Source organism: Strix uralensis, chromosome 20 (assembly GCF_047716275.1).
Source record: "Strix uralensis isolate ZFMK-TIS-50842 chromosome 20, bStrUra1, whole genome shotgun sequence".
Lineage (NCBI taxonomy): Eukaryota > Metazoa > Chordata > Aves > Strigiformes > Strigidae > Strix > Strix uralensis.
The window spans coordinates 12,300,071-12,321,302 of record NC_133991.1 but is presented as its reverse complement, the minus strand read 5'-3'; the positions used below and the strand labels follow the sequence as shown (position 1 = coordinate 12,321,302).

The following is a 21,232-nucleotide window of genomic DNA, read 5'->3' as shown; positions in this document are numbered from 1 at the left end:
TTCTTCTCTACATTTTTGTTTATTGAGACAAACTAATTAAAAGGCACAAACATAGGGCATATGTTTACATGGACATTATAACAAACATATACATTAAAAGTGTAGGAATGTGTTTCCTTTCTGCTAAACAGAAAGTTCCTAAGCTTTTATATATACAAAAGTTGTACAATTTGATGTCCTAAAGTACAAAAGATCATTTATAAAATTATTTTACACTAAGCTCTATTTTTTTTTTGTTTTTGTTTTACTATGTAGTCCAAGCCCCTAGAACAGTTTCACGTAATGATACAGATACCTGTCACCTGAGCCAGCAGCCTGGCAATCACTGCTTGTACTGACACGGCAGGGTACAAACGGAAGCAGTCCATTTTGACTAGTCAGTCCTGCTAGCACTCTGTGAAAATGCGCACACGCTACTCTCCATAGCTTTCAACTTCATTAAGATAAAAACATCTCAACTGTAATTTTATTTTATTTTATTTTTTTTAATGTAGAGTCTTGGGTTTAGGGTGGTTGTTTTTTTTAAACAAAGTTTTAAAAACGTGAATATGTGACATGATAGTCTAAAAAGTATATCTGTTTCCCTAGATTTTGCTTTCTACTTTATGTACAGATAAACAGGTTAAGAAATAAAAAGCACATGTAGCTTAAACATGTGTGACCATTTGTGAAGAAGTTCTGGGCTGGATAGTCCAAACCATCACCCCAGAACTCCCACAAACTGATAGAAATGTGTTAACACAATAGAAGAGTAACGTAAAAATGATGATGTTTGCAAATATTTACAAAGTTGAACAGATTTGCACAACACTTGATTAAGAAATAGGGGAGAAATTAAAAGACGCTCTCTGCTTGTCCTGGAGGGGCATCCTACCTAGTTAGTGGTTAGAATAAAAACTGTATACAATTTAATATAAGACAAAACTTCTAGTGAACAACTAACACGTCTGTCCCCTGCTGTAACACCAGCAGGCTCTGATTGGGAGGCAGAGGGCATAAAAATCATACCCAGTGCCTCCAGAATCTTCCAGCTTAAAGCAATATTTCTTAAGTTTCAAAGCACTCCTTTTGCTCCTAGATAAGAGTCCCATAGGGGTCTGACTGTTCAGAGACCATGTTTACACATATTGCGACTCCTCTTCTGTCAGCCATGGCTGTTTCTCACCAAACAGTAACAGTTTTTTTAAAAAAAATGTTGACTACAATGCTATATTCCCTTAGGGTAATATGTTGGGTAATATTTACATCTCCAAATATCAGGTCACAATCCCTATTATATGTTGAAGTTAGAATGATAAGTTATCATATGCTTTGCATATCAGAGCTGGTATCACCTTTCCCATAGGGAATGCTGCCTGAAATTATCATATTCCCAAAGGTAAAATGCATATTTTCTCCAAAATGCATTTTTTTTTTAAATGACAACATTGTAATGCATTTACTCATAAAAAAAAACATCAACAACAGACAAAGATTCTACACTAGCTCAGAAACAGTGGACTTAACGACTGGCAAGTTAAAATTAGCCATCCACCCTGTTAAAGATACAGAGGGGTCTTTGCTAGTGTTTAGATTAAAATAATTTTCTAAGTTATAATTTGGGGGATAAAACATAAAACTGTTTTTTAATGACCTTTTTTTTTTTTTTTTTTAAACTCTGGCAAATAAGTATCTGCTCTAATTCAGCATCAGTCAGCTAAAAGGTAAAACTTACTTTAAATGAAGTGCTCCAGTGAAACTCAAGTTTGAACCATATGAGCCAAATCAACAGGGGAAGATGCTACTACGGTCTCTGATGGTGCATGTTGCCCCAGTGTCTTAGTCTGAATTTATTATTAACTAAAACAAAACAAAACAAAACAAAAAAAAAAACCCAACCAAACAAAACCCAAAAAAGAACTGCTGGTAAGGATTCCACTTTAATCCTTTTTAATACTGTGTAGAAGTTCTTTACCAGGGAGGAGAGGTGGGCAAGGCCTGGGGCAGGAAAGGCATGCTCTCTACTGGTCTCATGGCTATATTTAAGGGACCAGCTAACGTCATGGGTGTGGGGAGGTTCATGGGAGACGTGATAGTGACTGGATGCGCTATATTCACTGGAGCGGTTACTGGGGTGGGTAAATTGACTGGTGTGGTGAGCGTTAATGGAGATGTCATGGATAATGGACTGGTTATAGTTACAGGATGCCCTAGGTTCATCGGACTGGATATATTAACTGCACTTGATACATTTACTGGACTTCTCATGCTCATTGCAGCTGCCACTGTGACTGGGTTTGTGATAGTCCCAGAAGCCACAGAGGACGTTATATTGAATGGAGTAGTAAGAGTCACAGGCGTAGTAGCAGCAGTGGAGGTTTGGCACAAGTTAGCAGCTTCTAAAAATGAGACATAAAAAGACAAAAAGTTTTTAACACATAAAAAACCATAGACAAGATTTAAAAAAAACAAAAACAAAAACAAAAACCAAACAAGAACAGGTACAAATTCTGGAATAATTTTCTTTAGGAATTATTAGTAAGTTAAAACTGTTAACATTCTATAGCCTACAAGAAATACAAACTCTCATGCAGTTCATTTCAATTCAATATTTTTTTTCCTGAGAAGTCAAGCGAGGTTGTCTTATAAAGAGGGTTTTGATGTTCATAAAAACAGCATCGTACAATCAAGAAAATCCTCCCAAGAGGAACATTATAAATAGAGGAGAGAGTGTACATACCGAATGGTACGTACTCTATAGCCTTCTCAAAGGTGAACTGACATTCTGTGAAGGTTTTAAAAAGTAGTTATTAGGGACTGATAAGCAAAGCTCGTTTCAATATTTACCTGCTTATTTCAGTCTTAATTATTGCTACTAAATTGTTCCACTGATCACAGCACTTCTACTTAGCAATTTTCAAGGCTACCCAGTCAGTACCTCCTTCAACCCCCATTATCTCCTCAGCTTTCACATAAGCTACAGCTCCACACCAAGTTGTTCTGTTTTCTGGGGTTTTTTTGGGTTGTTTGGCTTTTTTTTTTTTTTTTTTTTTTTTTACTTTGTTCTGCAGTAAGCAGGAATTCAGTGCCGAACGAGGCAGACTCAGGAGGCCAGTGCCTGGGCCTGCTGCCGGTGAGCTCCAGCGGGGCTGGGCATGGGGGGAGCGGGCACCGGTGGCCAGGGGGGAGCAGGAACTGGTGGCCCGGGATGCCGAGGGATCACTAGGCATCCGTCAGCACCACCTGCCGGCTACCCAGACTAGGAGGCTCCAAAAACAAGCGGGTCGGTGGAGGCGGGTAAAGGGAAGGGATGACTGCTAGAGAAACCAACAAAAATATAGTCTAGGTCAACGTTACGGCACTTCTAAGTCGTGTCTTATTCCACATTTGTAGGGTAGGACACCAAGCTCAGTCTACACCCACGTTTCAGGAGGTAAGCCAGGAGCAAAGAGTCCACTCTTGCCACTCGGGCAATACAAATGTACCAAGACAGAGTTAACTTTGAAAGCAACATTAGCCCCATTCAAGGGTTACTGTTGGTTCTTCAAAGTCCGTATCTAGGAGGGGTGGAAAGGAAGGGAAAGAGTAAAAAAAAAAAATTTAAAAAATTGTGAAAATAAATCATATTGGACTCAAAAAATCCCATATAGTGTTGTAAAGCCAATGCAACAGGTGGCATTAGCACAGGAGAACCAGCATGGGACGAGTGGCACCCAGGCGTGGCACTGACTGGTCTAGCTCGCCTTCCAAGCACAGGCACACGCAAAGACACGTCCCACCCCCTGCCCCTTCCCCACCTCAGTTACACTAATACCCATCTGACCACACTCCTACCCACCCACCCACCTCCCCCACCCGCCATCCTGACCAAAACCGCTGTTTCTGTTAAAGCACATTCAACAATCTCAGTAAGAAAGGAAGGGAGGAGGGAACAAGACATAGGAAGGAACAAGCAGAAAAAAAATTTCTCAGAGATTTTCTAAATCTGACACCCATTTGCTTTATCTATTTAGTGGCCTGATGATATATAATGTTTCTGTTATCACTACATTCTAACACAAATAAGCTGTTTCTATACTGTCTGATCACAGAATTCAATTCAACTGGAAAAACAATCAAGGTGAAAGGAGCTAGCAGCCTAATACACAAACAAGACCTAGAAAAGAAAAAAGATTGAAGAAACTGAAAGGAAGTTTAGGAGAAAAGAAAAAATATAAGGTGAGCCAAATACATTTATTACTAAAAACAGCTAGAGAAAAACAGTAAGTGATCACTAAGAATTTCTTCTAAAACACGTAATCCACAAGAGTCACACGATAAGCATTAGAAATCAAACTGTTGTGAAAAGAATAAGCTAGCAGTAAGGGGAGACTTTAAACTACTGTACTCCTAAGGACACTAAACTGAAGCAATCTATTCTTTACAAAACTGACACAGTGACCAACAGTAGGAAGCTGTTCAACTTCAGTTACAGTAGCGTAGGTATATGTAAGCTGTGAGGTAGCAATAATGAAAGACAGGATCACTTATTAATTTTGTAATGAAAAGAAAACAGCAGACAGAAGAGTAAATTCTATGAGTTCTAGAAAACTTTATGCAAAGGCAGTTACGTGATGCTAAAGCGAATGGAATAAATTGGGAGGGAAAAGATGAAGGGGACACAGAAAGCACCCACATGCAAACTGATGAAGATGCAACGACAGCGTGTTGTGTGTGTGTATATACACATATACCTGTGTGTGTGTGTATATATATGCACACAAGTTAACAACTGGCAAATATGCATAAACACAGCTAAAAACCACATGCATGTCGAAAGCACACTCTTGCCTTGGAGCAGACACAACCATCCCTTTATAACTGATGACTGCTACGTACACATCCAAGCACAGAGACCAAAGGGAAGCAAGTAATAAGGAGTTCATTTACAGCGTAATTTTGGTCATGTTACCCTCCTGCTGGTTTTTACCTATTACTTCTAACATCAAGAATGGAATTCTCATGCAAGACATCCTTTTCTGACACCTTAAACTCCCTATATAACTGTAAACTCCAGCATCTTATAAAACCAAGACCATAAGTATTGTTTTGTTTTACCTTTCTTCCTTGCTTTGACGGCCTCTTCCCATAATCTCAGGGTCTCTACCTGCTTTCCAGGCCAACTTGTTACGTGTTGCTGCTGCTGCTGCTGCTGCTGCTGCTGCTGTTGCTGCTGTTGTTGCTGTTGTTGCTGCTGTTGCTGCTGTTGTTGTTGCTGCTGTTGCTGCTGCTGCTGCTGCTTCTGATTGCTGGTCTCTTCACTCATGCATGCTATGCCAATTAAGTAAGAACACAAATTCACCTTGAAAAGTTACTGCTTTCTGCTGAGATCACAAAGGCTTCTTCCACGAAGAGCGTGTGGAATCTCACAGGATTCCAAGAGCAAAAATCAGAGGTGTTTAAAACCATATAATTAATTCTGTGCTTTATGAAACCACTTTTCTGAGAGCTAAAAACCAAAATGTAAGTCAGAAACATCTGCTTTCACTGCCAAAAATGAACTTTCATTCTGATTATTTTGTTTGTATTTTAGGAAGAATGAAATAAAAGACTACGGTGAGTCTCTAGAATTCAAACTGATTAGCTGATTCCACCTTTTCTAAACCTCAGCTCCAGTGAAAAAAAAAAAAAAGCCTTTTTACTTTTTATTGCAAGTATGACTTAAAATTTTCAGTTTACCTCTACATCACAGAACAGCATGTTACTACTCTCTGGCCACACTACAGCTCATCATTTCCACCTCCAACAACTGCTGTAAATGCCCCATGTGAACTGGCCTAACACCACCCAAATGCCTTGGGAAGCCAGAGCCGTAACCTTATACCTTGAAAAATAGTTCATGTCCAAATTTCGTGTTCAGCTCAACAATTAGGCACTTTAGACACTCCCGGTACCTTCAAATTATACAGGAGTAGCAGGAACCGAAAAGATGTTGTAAGTTAATAACACTGTTTAAAAGGCTTGAAAGACAAAGTTGCCAAAGTTTCCTTACTCCTCCCTCTTGACTCCTCTGAAAACCCATTTTCTATCACTGTGTCAGTTAACTTGTTGCAGCTATTCTAATAGGGAAGGTGTGTAAGTCAAGTCTTGGGCTGCATACTAGGCACTCCCTAGATTCAGGCTTCAGCACTTCCACTTCAGGAACTATTACAAACATCTGATTTGAGCTCCCGCACACCACCAGTCAAATGCCATCAGTGCCCAAAGCAGGGCTGGATTTAAATGCTTTTCTTGTCAGCTACTGCCAGAGGGAGGAATCACTGAGCCCCAGGGTCAAAGCTCAGAGAAAGCAGAGAAATCTTTCTCCTAATTTTGATGAGCTTTAGATGAGGCTTCAAACCTGAAACTTGGCAGATCTTAGCAGCTCTTAGATATTCTAAAATCTCCAGAATTATCTGCTGGACTTTAGGCCTGTACAGTTCAGGAAGTAGCACTGTACTTAGAAGATGAGAAAACTCTCTTCTTCAAGAGATGGGTTATTCTCACAAACTGCAGGGCATTCCTAAGGGATAAGAGCACAGTCTAGCAGCAAACCAACTCCGCATATGCCCATTCTTGAGCTGAAGAAGATCCTGTTATCAAATATCTATTTTTAATCGGTGTGAACACCCAGACTGATGGGTATGCTTCTGCATTTTAACGTAATCAAAGGCAATTCCCTTTGCAAACACATTGTTATTAGAAATGTTTTTAAAACGTTCACCTACTTTTATTGATGCCTTGTTTACAGGTATTACAGTTGATACTTTGGCTCTGCCCGTGTGTCTTTAAGTGGCTGGTGATATATGCTGCACTCAGAAGTTTACCACAGATATTACACGATACCTTTCCTTCATGGCGCACCATGTGTGTCCGCAGTCTGTCTTTGGTGGCAAAGGCAGCAGTGCACGTCTATATGAAGGACAACAGTTACACTTGAAGTGCAGACAGCATCAGTACAGTATGAATCACATGCCCACTGTAAGCTATTTTACCTTGTAGGCGCAAACAGTATCTTAAGTATATTGACAACTGTAAGTTTTACCTGTATTTATAGAGAAACCAAAATCAAACTCCTAAACAGAGACTGAAAATGGAAGTTGGCTTCTGAGACAATTAGGATAAAAATCACACTCCGTACTACCTGAACTTTCTTAAAATAGCAGGTTGCCTTACCTACCAAAGCAAGAGGGAGCTTATAAAAAAAGCCTAGAACAGGCAAAGTTGTTTTATGATGCAGTTTTACTCTACAAATATGAACTTGGTATCTTAAATTGCTCAATTACTTCTATTCCCATCCAACTCAGAACAAGGAAATGAAACCTTTTTCTAACGCTATTCTTTTTGAACAAGACTTTTTATTTAATACGATGAGTCACTAAAACACAGGTTGGAACAAGCACGGATATTCCAAGCAAAACAGTTAATTGTTCAAGGGCAGTCAAGTTATTTCTCTTATACTCAGTCATCAACTTACGACAACTTGCTTTCACCTTCCAGCAAAGTAACAGATCTAGAATCAACTATTCCAATCCATTTTAAATGGATATACTGAGAAACACATTGAGTTTAAGTATGCTGAGAAGCACACTGCAGACATCACTCCTGCAATCAGCACTGAGCTGAGGACGCCGTTACAATCCTACTACTCAGTTAAGCGTATCATAAAACAGAGCACCTACGTTGGTCCCCAAGGAAGCAAAAAGCCTCTAATCTTCCTAAAAAAAAAGTAGCCACAGCGTCCTTTCAGACTGCCACTACACCTACATCAGAACTACAGTGCTGCTGGTATGTAAGGCGGATGTGACCTTTTTTCCTAAACTTGCTTTTCAATGAAAAGTAAAGCAGCAAATACAGTTCTGGAAAGATTATTCACCTGAGATTCTAACGGTACAATAAGGTATTGCTCTTAATAAATCATTTTAGCCCTTACTTGGCATTTGAAGGGTCTCTCTGTTGAGTGAACATGTTTAACGTGACAGCTTAAATGATCAGGCCTGCAAAAAAAAGAGAGGAACAGAAGAGAAAATGCATACTGTTACAAATACATAGTAAGGACACCTTGGCTAGCGGTGCTGAACACTGCGCTGATGACCCCTTGCAGCCCACAGCCCTCCGCACGGCAAGAATAAATGCATTCCCCTGGCCTACGCAGTGGCTTTCAGCTAGAGTAACGCATCGTTACGCTGAGACCCAACCTGCAGTTTAAAACTTAACCGTGTTCTTCTCGCGCACCTGGAAATGGTACGTTTGGTCGTACCCTGTGTAAAGGTGACAGATCAACGGCTCTAAAGGTTGGAGTTTGTCTCTGTTGCAAGCACAGATATAAATACAGCCAGCAGCAATGCAAGCTCCCCCACAATGCTCTGTCAGTGCGCCTCAACCTCGCTACGAGACAAGGAGACAGTTCGCCTGCCGTGCCCCATTCGGCCACTGACCCTTGCAAAGGCTGGTAAAGGGGCTCCGTGGCCACCGCCAGTGACACAGACACGTGTCCTAGGGGACCCGGACAAGGTCGCGAAAACATTTCACAACACTCTCATGAAAGAGCGACCACTTGTGGCCACTGCCAAGCTGGCTCAGACCGAGACCCACACCCTAGAGGTAAACAAGGCTCTTTATCCCCTCACCAATCTTCTAAGATGTCTGGTTCTCCTAGCCCCTCGCTATGATAGCTTAACCCTTCTTGGTTATGAAAAGCCAATACTTGAGCTCGCCTGGGATTTTCTACATGGTACCTCGAGAAGCCTTTTCCACAAACACCACAGGTGTATGGTTTCGTGATGCCACCTTCGTGAGACCTCACGTGGTAGGTCATGCGATCCTTTCTCTTGAAGCGCTGATTGCAAATTGGACATTCAAAGGGTTTTTCATCTGAGTGGGACAGCTTGTGCCGGTTGAGGTGGTAGACATCCCTGAAGGCCTTTCCGCACATCTCACAAGCGTGGTTCTTCTTAACGGGCTTACTGGGCTTCTTCACCGTCTGAGTCACTGCCATAGCCGTCGCGCCGGCACTACTGCTGGGGTTGGTGGCAGAGGAAGACGTAGTGACTGTGGACAGGATGCCTGCGATAGTCGAAACCAATGAACTTCGGCTGTTGTCACCAGCGATGGTCGAGATAAGGGGCACCATTGTGGTGGGAGTTTTCTTTGGCCGTGACACTAACTTTATCCCTGTGTGGCAGGACTCGTGACGCCTCAAATGGTAGCTGTCCCTGAAAGCTTTGCTGCAGTAAGTGCACACAAAGGAGGTTTTAGGTTTTTCCTTTTTAATCCCAACAATAGCATCCTTTAATGTTTCTGGTGCAGGCTGAGGTTTCTGCGTTATTGGTAAGGGCAGAATCGGCTTCTGATCGGGTGGCTCAACAGCAGAGCTCAGGAGAGGCAACAAACTGTTCTGTGCTGCCTGCTGTTGGTGATGTGAGGCTTCGTGTGCCTAAAACCAAACAGTCACACTTAAATTCTATTGATGGGTGCTCACTCTGACAGGGTGAGAACATTTACAAACTACAGGAAAGCACATTCTAGACCAAAAGCCATTGAAGTAACAACTGCAAAAGGTTACATAATTTCGGTTTTGGACAGGATAAACCGCTCGCATTTTAAATGTGTTCGCTGTGCAGATTCTGTGGTAAGTGTAGGAAGGCACACATCATAACAATCAAATAATTATTAAGTTTCCGGAGGGCAACACTTCTTATGGAAAACAGCTAGGTGCTTGTCAGATCTCTTACTAACACAGCGTTTGATCTTTACATAACAGATAACTTGTTTTGCTAACGATCATATCAGATGCCACCTTGGGACTATCTTTGGAGCGTTATGATTGTACTGATGGGAGCTGCAAAATAACGCCCCACCTTTAAGCCGAGCTTAGTGCATGTCGAGAATTAACCTGCAGCCACAGAAAGCCAGGATGTGATAAGGTGTCTATTTAAACAACGTGTTCATACCAGCATGTTAGCACTGAAACCAAAGCAACTTGAATCGAGAGGTGTCTAAAGCCACATTTCTACATTTAGCAGGTTCCCGCCGCATTTACACGCTGACCACTGTGCTCTTTGCGTCTGGAAACTAGTAAGAACAGCAACATGTTATTTTTCTCTTTGTCAGCAACTACTTTGTGATAGGAAGAGAAGCTAATCGATAAGCACTGGCAGACACCTAGAGATGCTAGAGAACACGGCTGGAGGGGGGGTGTTTGGAAAAGAAAAAAAAAAAAGACCCGAAAGCTGCTTCAAAACAGTCTATAGCAACAGCAACGGACTCTGCACTACAGGATCAGTGGGAGAAGCGAAAGGGAAGAGACAGAGGGACCCCCTGCCCCGAGCGTGCTGCAGCGAGCACCGCTCAGCAGAGCTGCAGCCTGTCCTACACCACGCTTGTGTCAGCCACTGTTTATTCTAAGGCAGAAAACACTGTTATTAGAACTCATCCAGTCAGACTGGGACAAAACCCTAGCAGAGACAATTTTAAAGTGGTTTAGAAACCACACAGACCAATTCAGCCTAATGGAGCATTAAAATAAATCACTCTAGCACCTTAAGCCAGTTTAAGCGCATCTGTATTCAAGATGTGCCTCAGTCTCATCAGACCAGTTTTAAATCAGTCTCGTTATTAACGCAGCATGCCAGGTCTGAAGCCGAGTTTGGGGAAACTTGCATTCCCATTAGATCAGCACTGCAGCCTTCCAGGACTTCTTCCCTACTGCCTCCTTCACAAAATAACACAACTCGAGGCTGTGAGAGCTGGACACAACGCTGCACCGGCTCGCGATCCCCAACCTGTCTACTTTTACGTCGGTTGAGGAGGGACAGCGTGACGAAGCGCACTCAGGCTAACACTGTTCCTACACGAAGCCACGGCATTGCGTCCTTTGGAGAAGTCAGACTTTCTAGAAGCTCACTTTGGGACTTCTTTTTTTTTTTTTTCTTTTCTTAGCTGCATCCAAGCTCCGGCCGCTTTGCCTCTCCCGATCGCAGCAGCGACTACAGGCACCTCGGCTGCAGGGGGGCTCCCGCCTCCTCCTCCCACCGCACACGCCCTGCATCGCTTCAGCCACTCGTTTTTCAGGAGCAAGATGCCAGTGATCTTTAGATAAAAGCCACCGGTGGCTACAAACACCAACCCACGTGGGCAGGAATACGTGCTCCCTAACACTCCAAGCCTATCTGACGCGAAAAGAGTTCACGGGAGAAAGCCTGGATTCAGCAGGATAACGGGAGGCAAAACTTGCGGGAATCGTTAGGAGCCAGGCCAGCCCATCCGTTATCGGCGTGCTGCGCCCCATCTGTGCCCAAGCCTGGGATGCAACAGGTAGGCTGAACGCTGCCACAGCAGCCACCTCAAACAACAGCCTAAGGGGCTGGTTTGCAGAAGCGATTGCTGAAGAGTCCAATGCAGAGCTCTCCTGGAGGCTACGCTGCTAAATCAGGGCCCGGCCCAAGCTCCGGAGTCTCTGTTAAACTTCTGCCTGACTTCAGCGACAACTGTGGATTTTCAAGCATTTATTTTCCATGTTTTTAAAAAGCCATTGAGACATCTACATCGCATAAAAAGCAGAGAGTATGTACAACAGACATTGAAAGTACAATATTAAGCAAGTTGTGTACTTAAATACAATTTTAATTTGAAAAAATTCTGAAGTGTTTTACAGCCAACTTTAAATAAGCATTAAACAATGTTGTTAAACTGCATCAGAAGACACTTAAGAGCACCTAAGGATAGCTCCAGAGATACAGTTTCAAAGGCAGAGCTAGCAGATCGGATAATAGAGAGCCCAAATCCTTTGGACAAGGTTCAAACTTATGCAGTTTATGGATATTTTTAAGCCTTAAAGAATCGTCAGCACTTCAAGGTAATGATGTACTTATTCCTACGGAACCGACAGAGACGGTGGACATAAAACAATGTATATTCATAAGGCTACAGGCTACGAAGCCGCTGCTTATATAAGTCTGCTTATCTTGGTTCCCAGATAGCCAGCGTTATTAGCAGCGCTGTCTTTCTAAGAACCCCTCTCTGCAACAAGCTGTATTCCTCAGTTTCCGAGGGCTGCCTGCATTAAAGCCTTTTAAAAAAGGAGCAGGCAGTATTTTTATTTTTTTTTAACTCGCTGTTTGAGAAGGGAGGACAGCACCTGCTGCATGCCTCTCGCCAGTCATTTTTATTCAGGCACAGACCACGGTTTTACTTGACCTAGCGTTAATGTCAAGTCAACATTTTTGCGATATTTTGATCGCCGGGGACAGGCTCTCGTGCAAAACACCCTCATTCTAGCACTACTTTTTTCTTTCCTGGGGGGCAGTAAACAAACAAACAAAAAAAAAAACCTGTAATTCGTGACCCGGAGTGGTAGGATGTGGCATTGTGAACTTCCAATGCCAGAGGCTAAAATATTTTTGCGCTCCAGCCTTAATGTGAGAGCAACAAATTAGCATGAGTCATATCTTGAACACTCTGTTTGATGGATGATTCCTCCTCACATTAACAGATACAACTTTCACTTTCTGAGCAGATACTAAAAGTGGTTTTCAAAATATGCATTTCAGGGACTAATAAGATCCAAACAAGAACTGCTTATTCAGTATCACAATTGTTTCTTTAAAAAGAGATACAATTCATCAAAATGCCACCTAAACACAATCAGACAACTTTATTTGGAAAGAGCAATTTACAGTCACATATCCCATGGCTAGCACGACTAAAATTAAGACATTGCAACCTCCGCTAAAAACATTAGGCTAAAAATGACAACTTTACACACCACGTATTCAACTGTCCCTTAGAAATCCTGTCACAGCTGAGACACGCGCTTGGTGAAACTCCCCCCCGCGAAGAACAGGCGCGTATATTCAGTCACTTGCATTTGTTAATTAACTGATACCGCGGAGGGGGGCCGGGAGGGGCTTTTAAATCCACTTTTTGTTACTAGTTTTAACTAATCAGTTGGAACTTGGCTGACATGCTGGCAGTGAGGACGGGAAGGAGAAAAACTAAAGTCACACCGGGAATATCTTAACGGTGCTTTCTGCTGGGTGCCTTAGGATGCTCGCACCCTAAAGGGTTGCTTTTAACAAAATGACTCAAGAAACAATATTCAGCATTTATTGTGAGGTCTTACAGCTTTATTATTTGGGGGGGGGGGGAAAAAAAAAAAAAAATCGGAGAAAAATTTCCACGTCACAGTTTTATGAAGATGCTTCCAAGTCGCAGATAGCTAAATACGTTAGGCAAATGAACTGCTGACTCCTTAATTAAAAGCAGCACAGCCTACTCCTAAATCAAAGCGTGACATCGCTATTTCAAAAAAGAGTACCCTTCAAAAAAATAAAAGACGAGCAGCACGAAGCTGGACACGTACTTGAAAGTATTACTTGGCATTTCTTACCGAGGTTGCTGCAATACCGTACTGCCAGCCTAGGAATCACTTCCCCTCAAAAACTCCTCATCTGGGAGCCTGGGAGGCAGGAAGGCGATAAAACAGCCCCAACTCGGAGGGAGATGGCCCTAAACTAAGGAGATTAACTTCTTAGCGTGAAGTTTCCTATGTGCGAATCACAACTGCCCACTAGAGTGAGAAATAATTCACAAGACCTCAGCCAAACTCGATGGCATCACCCGCATTCATCACGAAAAGGCGGAAAACCCAGCGCCCAGCTCCCGGTACCGGCTCCCGGAACATTCCCGGCGTGTTTTCGGAGGCAAGAGCACCCGAGCCAGTGACTCACCCCTCGGTACTTGCAAGGGAATAATTTTTCCTCTCTAAAGGAATGGTGCTCGCTCTTGGCGGATTTATTCATTCAACTCAGGTTTTCAAACTCGTGTCACGGGTTGGGTTTGGGTTTAATTCCGAGGAGGACAGTGAGTAAGCGAGTGACCGCCGCTGGGAATGTGCAAAGAGGATTATTTTACCTTGAGAAAGGTGATGTGTGGGGCCTTTTTTTTTTTTTTTTTTGCTGCTGCTGCAATTACACATCTTATGTTTTCAAGCTCAAAAAGAGCAGGAGGCATCAGAAAACAATCCGGCGTGAAAGGGCTCGGCTCACAAAAGCCAGGAGAGGATTTGGAGGGGGGAGATTTTTTTTTTTTTTGGTACACTGGATTTTCTTCAGAATTACATAAACAGCGGTGTTTTTAAGTCAGTCTTTCGCAGACAGAAATGGGGAAAATTGTGACTCAGTTGGCAAAGGGAGGGGTTGCACGCTCCACCGTCCCTATTCCTCCCTATTACCGTTAGCATTTCGCCAGTTTTTACAGAAATCCGGCCCGCTCGCGTCCTATTTTAAAAGAAAACAAGCTCCCTCGTCACCCGGCCCCTGAGTCAGGCTGTTTAAAGAGGGATTAATTTATTCTCCCAGACACGGTGTTTGTTGCATCGGGGTTTTGTTAGAGCCCGGTGGAAGGTTGGTTGGGGTTTTTTGGTTTGGTTTTTTTTCTGTTGTTGTTTTTTCTTTTTGGCGGGGGGGGAGACAAAAACAAACAAATCAGAAAGCAGCTATTTCGGTTTTTTCGGGAGGGAAAAATTTTTTTAAAAAATAGTAGGATCTAAACATCGCTCCTTTTTTTAAAAAAATAAAAAAAAAAAAAAAAGGAAAAACACTGCGGGGCGGCGGCGGAGCGCCGTGCGCGATCAGCCGGGGGAGGCGGGCGGGGAGAAAGTGCAGGAGGGAAAGGAGGGAAAGGAGCCGCCGGCGGGCGCGGGGCCGGGTCAGCCGCTGCCCCGGGCGGGCCGGGCCGGGCCCCGCCGCCGCCGCGGGCCGGGCCGGGGAAGGAGAAGGGGGGGGGGCGGGCGGGAGGCCGGGCGGCGGCGCTGACTGACAGCCCCGGCCTAGCGGGGAGCCCGGCGGGGCGGCCGCCCGCCCGCGGCCGCTGAGGGGAGGGGGGGGCGCGGGCAGCGCCGGCCGCCGCGGGGCCTCACCTGAAAGAGGAACGCGGTCCAGTTGGCCTCCATGGCGGGGGCGTCCCGGCCCTGGGCGGGCGGCGGCGGCGGCTCCGGCGGCGCGGTCCCCCCCTCCCTCCCCCGGGCCCCAGCTACATGGAGCCGACAACAAAGCGGCGGCGGCGGCGGCGGCTCAACATGGCAGCGCCGAGCGGCCGCTTCCGCTAACCTCCGGGCTGCACCACTGCGGCCCAGAGGGGGGAGGCGGCGGCGCCGCGGCCCGGCGGGGCGGCGCGGGCCCGGGCCGCCGCGGCGCCGCCCCCGCCGCTCCCCTCGCCTCGGGGCGGGCGGCGGGCCCGGGGCGGCGCGGCGGGGCGGCGGGGCGGGCGGCGGGGCCGGGGCGGCGCGGCGGGGCGGCCGCCCCCCCCGCGGGGCTGGCAATGGGCCGGTCCCGGGCTGGGGAAGCCGAGGCGAGCTGTGGCGAGAAGATGGAGGAGCGGGCGAGGTGTCCAGGGCCGCCGCGGCCGCCGCCGCCGCGCCCCGGTGGGGGCCGCCCGCGCCGCCCGCCCTCCCCTTCTCCCCGCCCGCCGCGCAGGGAGGGAGCCGCGGGGGCGGCGGCGGGGGGCGGCTTCGCCCGCGGGTGCGGGCCGGCGGCGGGCGGAGGCCCCGCACGTGCCGCCCCGCCCGCCGGCGGCCGCGCCGGGACCGGCGGGGGCGGAGGGGGGGAGCGGGGCCGCCCCGGGGGTCTCCCGGCGCCGCGCCGGCCCCACCCGGGGGTTCAGACCCACCCGGGAACCCTCCTCAGCCCACCCGGGTGGCCGCTGCCGCCTTCACCGGGCCGGGGCTCCGGGAGGTGCGCGGCGAGCGGAGGTGGGGGGGGCTCCCCCGGGCCCCCTCCCCGCAGCCTCCCCTACACACGTCGAAGTTGCAAACTGACCGGGTTTCCTTCTATCTAAAGCCTCTTCAGCGCAGCGCCTGAATGCAAATCAAAGCCACAAGCAATTAAGTATATACTTACCGTTAATTACGTGTTTACACACAGCAAGCACATCCCTGACAGGCGGCAGGATGGGGCCCCCCCGAGCTCCACGCGCAAGGGAGGGCTCCTCGTCCCTCCCCAGGGCACGGGGAAGGGCGCGGGGGCCGGGGGGTGCAGGGGACACCCGCGCCACCACATGTGAGGGGTGTCTGGTGTCTCTTCGGCACGCGCAGGAGAAACGGGAGCGCGGCGGGGTGGGTGTTTTAAAACCAGGCTGCTCACAGGCGAGGGCCGTCTTCCCTGGGCGTGGGGGGGAGATGAGAACAGGCTTACATGACTTTATTATTTCTTTTTTTTCCCCCTGGCTCTGTTCAATCCTCCTTGCTGAAGCCCGGACCCACGCTGCAAATCTGAGGCCTCGGCCGCTGCGGCACCCGCTTCACCAAAACCACCCGGCAGGTCGGGCGCGGGGAGAAATACAGCCGCGTCGCCACCGGCTGCCCCACGGCTTGACCTCAGTAAGCAGGGCTAAATATGGCTCGCGTCGATGAAGCTGCCCATGCTACTTCCTCTCTTACAGGAGAGCCGGGTGGTTTTTCTTATCTCCTGCTACAGATAACGCAAAGGCAGGTCCCAAAGCCCCAGCTCGGTGCCACTGCAGCGGGGAGGAGGGATGGCGGGGACCCGGCAGCCGTCGGGTCAGTGGGAGGTCCCGAGCCCACTGGCTCGGCCGTCGCTTTGTGCAACCTTGGGCAAGTCACCTGGCTCCCACGGCGCTGGTCCTCGGCCCTCCCCGAGCCTTTCTTCACTCTCCACGAGCGTTGCAAAACAGGAGTTGTTCTGTTCAGAGTGACGCTTGCGGTTGTTTCACGCCTCTCAGGCGATCTGCTAGCTTTTTTCCTTGAAACCCCAGCGCTCGAGTCGAGTGATTATGTCAAAATCTGTTTGCATTTAAAAAAAAAAAAAAGTTTCTCAGCTTTGTGACCCCAGAGGAAAGTTTGTGGCAATGTGCCCCGGGGGGCTCAGCTGCCTGGAGTGGCCCCACGGGCTCAGAGAGTCCGTCTGCCCCAGGGAATTTGGAGCCCACTTTTTTTTGACCACCCCAGTCCGCACCACGGCAGACTCTGCGCTGATGCTTTCGGTGGGCAGCGCTGGAAACACGCAAAACATCACCCTTGCTCTGCAGAAGCTCTGAACTAAGGAAAACAAACCAAAAAAAAGCAGTCAAAGGAGTTTGCTGGCGCACGTTGCCGGGATCGCAGTGGCCCAGCTCGCCCATAGACGGTTGGTTCTGCTCGGCAGAGATGCTCTCCCTGGCCGTGGCACAGCCACCGGCAGAGCAGGGGCTGCAGGAGGGCCGAGGGAGGAAACCTGCCTTTGTGGAGAGGGGGACACCACTGCCGCTCCTGGTTATTTTTCTCCCGCTCGGTCAGTTATTTTTGTTAACGCTTATTAATGAAGACTTGAGAGAGCTCTCTTTGTTAAGGGCTCACACTCACTTCAATTAACGGCTAAGAAAACTACCCAAGCGTATCACTGAGTCATCGAAGAAATTCTGATGAGCACGTAGGAGGCTAAACTCCACGTTCGTCTTGTTTTTACAACTAAAGAACCAAGGGGGGACACAGGAACAAAACCTAGAGGACTCAAATCCTTCTTCCGAAGTCGGAGGAGAGGGAAACAGAGCCGGAGCCCACTTTCCTCTCGACTGCGTCTGGCTGAGCCCTCCCAGCCCCTCTCGCACCCCTGACACGTCCCGCAGCGGGGCAGCGATCACCGAGAGAAAAGCTGCGTCGGGAGCAAAGCGAGCTGAGAGGCTGCAGAGAACCCCCGGGGGGGGAGAAGGAGCTCGCAGGAGCTGTATTTATAAAGAGCAAGTCTATGCCAAACCTGACGAACTTTCCTTTACCCAGAATTATAACTGGAAATATAAAAAGCCGCAGTGTTTGAAAACACATATTTACATTATATATGCCCCAAAGCAGAATAAACAAAGGTTAGATTTGTAAACTCTCCATCTTAATTAAAGCAGCACTGCTTTGGACAAACCCACATAACAGGTGGCTTGAAGTGTTGTGTTATTTAATTTATACCTTCCAGCTCCCTTAGTCATCGAGCTGGGACAGCGATAGCATCGGCAGCCACCCTGCTGCCGCTCTGGTACCCGCGGCGAGCCTGCAGAGGGAATTTCTAAGGCACCAGGAATCGTGGGGCCCATTTACCGCTGTCCCGAGGCTGGTCTTCTGCCTTTTCAAACAAAAATCTTCCCTCCTTTCTTCCTCAGCACTTCCCATCTTGTTGGGATGGATGGAAACGCTGCTGAGGCCACCGGCGTGTCCCCCGCCTTCAGCGCCGGTGCCGAGGCCGGTTGCGGGGAGCCTCGGGGGGAGCAGGGCAGCACCGGGGCTGCCCCTGGGTGCCGTGGCCGTGCTCTGCCCGAAGCTGGCGCTGCCAAAACCCCCACGCAGCCCTCGGCCACTCACGTGCCCTCCTGCCACCCGGCACGCAGCTCCCCGGCGACGTCCGCTTCCAGAAGCAGCAATACCCACAGTTAATTCGTCAAACCCACCTCGAGGTGCGACTCGGAGAGAGAGGAGCTGCTTCCGCCAGCGTGCTCAGCCACGAAACAGTTAATAAAGTGCTTATTTGCACAGGCGCCATTAGCTGTCCCGCCTGCTCGGGGAAGCCAGGCAGGGCAGGGGGATGCAGGTCCCCTCCAGGAACCCAGAAGCCCCGCAAGGACCATCTAAACTCTACCCATTTTACCCCGTTATCCTCGCAGAAACCCCCTGTGCGTTAGGACCTGTAGCGGGACACGAGCACTAAAATCGTGTTTTGCTTTTCTGCTGCCGGCGCATCTCCCACGGTTATAGAGCGGATGAGTTGGGCTGGGCGAGGGGCTGCCCCACAGCAGGCGAGTGCACCCACGCACCCTCCTCACCCGGGACCTTCAAAGCGCTTTCCCCCAGCCCCTGCCTGCCTGCTGACGCGCCGTGCTCTGATTTCGCTCGGCAAGCATGTGTCTGCATCGCTAAGAATAGAAAATGTTGTCAAATATTTCAGCTTTAGAGGAGCCCCTTTCTGTTTGTGCTCTGATCCCCGAGCGACGCAGCGGGCTTTGAATTTCACAGCTCCACGGGGCTGAAGAGCCCTCGAGTGTGTAAATAAGCCGCCACGACGTTACTGAGAATGTGCTCCCCGCAGGCAGTTTCCCTTTAGCTGCTTCCCAAGTTGGTGTCTTCTCTGGTTTCTCTCTTTGCAGCCTCGACTTCCCCCTCAAACTGATCAGAGAAGCTAAAAAGAGACAGTAAAATACGTCAGCGGGAAGCAGGTGTTGAAGCGGAGCGTGTGCCCACTGCGAAGGCTCAGCCGCGGCGGGACGGCCGCCCCGTGCCGGCCCACGCCATGGGATGGTTCAGTGTCCTCCGAAGAGCATCCCGGCGCATCCCTCTGCCCAGCGCCCGCCGGGCCAGCGCGTCCCTGACCCGCAGCAGAACGCGGGTGGAAGGTGCCACGGGGCAGATGGAGGGAAAGGGAAAGCTCTCACCTGCCCGCAGTCGTCATCTCTGCTGCCGCGCGAGCCTGCTGCCATCCATCCCTCCCTCCATCCCTCTGTCCTGCGCCCTCGGCAGCGGTGGCAGAGATGCCCGTGCCAGGGCCACCACGCACACTTGGCGGGAGCGCTGCCGCTGCTGAGAGCGCCATCGCTTTCTCATAATTAGTGGATCTGAAAGATCGCTCCACTTTTGAAAAAGAGGAAAATAGGATGCGGGAAATTACCAGCCTGGCTGAATCACCGCAGAAAGGCACTACGACAATCAACAGAGAAGCAGCAAGAAGCTACTCAAAGGGAAGGAGCCTCATTGGTAGGGCTCAGCAGGGGTGGCTGAACGCTGCTCAACTCTCCGTTTTCATGGTTTTAGCACCAAACTTTGAGGTGCGTCACTGCAGCAGCGATGTATAAGGAGGTAGGGAGGGAAATGGCAGAGTCGTGGTGCCACAAGAGCCACACGTTGTCCCAGCAGCCCGGAGACCTCCTGGTCCGTGCAGAGCCGGGTGTCAGCTCCCACCGAGCACTCGCTGGCCCGTGGCCCCCCACCAGGCAGGAAAAGCCTTATGGCTAATTCTTGCTCTCTGGTGTTCCCTGGTGAAAGCGTTCCCATCCGTGCTGTTCTCCTGAACTCTTCCCACTGCACCTTGGGCACCCACCATTCCCCCCACCCCAGCCACGCTGCCGCACCAGCTATTGAAATCCTCCCTGCCTTCCCTGGGATTCCATCATCATCCTCATGATCTTTGCCGGCCCTGTGAATCCAGCACCGTCCCCTCTCCTCGCGGATTCCAGCTTTCTCGCAGCCTGAGCTTTGCTTTCCCGGGCACAGGGCACTGCCGGGGGCAGGCTCCCGTCCTCCACGGCCCCGCCGCTTCCCTCTCAGCCCGGCGCACGCCGTGGCCGCGCGGGAGATGCTCGGTGCTTCCGGCCACTGTGGCCTGTGGGACGGCGGCCAGTGAGCCGTGGCCGAGGAGGAGCAAGCGTGGTTATGTTTAGCCCCGCCGCCGGCGGGCAGCGCGCCGGGAAAGTGGCGTTATCTCTTCCCACCTCCTTGTCCTCAGCTGTGCCGGAGCTAATCTCCGCTTGGCACCTGGAGCGGCAGAGCTGCCCCACGTCGTGAGCACCCAGTGTCCTTTTGTTATGATTTTGTTTATCTCTGTCACAACTTCTTCCTACAGAGCAGCTGCAGAAAAGCAGAAGAGCTGCCGCTCGCCACGCTGGCCCCAGCGACGGGCAGCAGGCTGCTGGCTTTGCCACCGTCCTCAGGCACGTGCAAAATTGTTGCCCGTGCCCCAAAAGCGGGGTCACCCCTCTCTGCTGCTGGCGCACGGCTGGGGGACACCCCGGGGCGGCCGGCACACGGAGGGGTGTGCAGCGCCAGGGCACTGATGCCACGCAGTGCGGATTGCCTGCTCTCAACATCAAAGACTTGCTTCTACGCATATATGTGATTTATATCTGATTTACATGGAGATACGCAGATTCCTGTTTCATACAAGGTCATTTCAGAGACCTCTTGGCGGGTGCTCGCCGACCCTGAGCGCACCACCCACCCCACGCTGCTCAGAGCAAATGCTGCTCTGCAGAAAAGCATCCACAGTGTGATTTGAAAACTTTACGAGACAAGAGTGTGTAGCAATTACTTAGCAGCGCACTCCTCCGGTTAATCACCAGTGACCATTTTTAGTAATAATTCCTGCAGGGCCAAGGACTGCAGGGAAACATCCGCTCCTGCCTTGCTCCTCTTCCCACCATCTGCCCCGGCTCCTCCTGGGCGCGGGATGGACGGCAGCAGGCACATAAGGTCAGTGCAGTTGGGGAA

At 49.0% G+C, this 21,232-nt stretch overlaps 1 protein-coding gene across 7 annotated transcripts; it reads right to left on the bottom strand.

The window, feature by feature from the left end:
• VEZF1 (vascular endothelial zinc finger 1) lies at positions 1–16,588 on the bottom strand. Of its 7 annotated transcripts, XM_074889790.1 has the most exons (8): positions 14,918–15,145; positions 13,728–13,882; positions 8,736–9,433; positions 7,931–7,994; positions 6,726–6,909; positions 5,077–5,289; positions 2,720–2,764; positions 1–2,378 (listed from the first exon to the last, which is right to left on the bottom strand). In XM_074889790.1, exons 2-8 carry the CDS (start codon positions 13,797–13,799, stop codon positions 1,951–1,953), a joined length of 1,704 nt encoding a protein of 567 aa, XP_074745891.1. In that variant the 5' UTR covers positions 13,800–13,882; positions 14,918–15,145; the 3' UTR covers positions 1–1,950. The 7 variants fall into 7 exon arrangements, with proteins under 7 accessions (XP_074745891.1, XP_074745896.1, XP_074745889.1 ...); XM_074889795.1 differs by lacking the exons at positions 13,728–13,882; positions 14,918–15,145 and adding an exon at positions 15,897–16,588; XM_074889788.1 differs by lacking the exon at positions 13,728–13,882 and having other exon boundaries at positions 8,628–9,433; positions 14,918–15,147.
• Between the last annotated feature and the right edge of the window lie 4,644 nt (positions 16,589–21,232).

Coding starts and splice junctions, on each gene's coding strand:
- VEZF1 (XM_074889788.1), bottom strand. CDS start 14,950: ATGGAGGCCAACTGGACCGCGTTCCTCTTTCAG. Junction 5,290..6,725: donor TAAACAAGGCATCAATAAAA/GTAGGTGAACGT, acceptor TAATTGGCATAG/CATGCATGAGTGAAGAGACC. Junction 2,379..2,719: donor TATAGAGTACGTACCATTCG/GTATGTACACTC, acceptor TCTCATTTTTAG/AAGCTGCTAACTTGTGCCAA.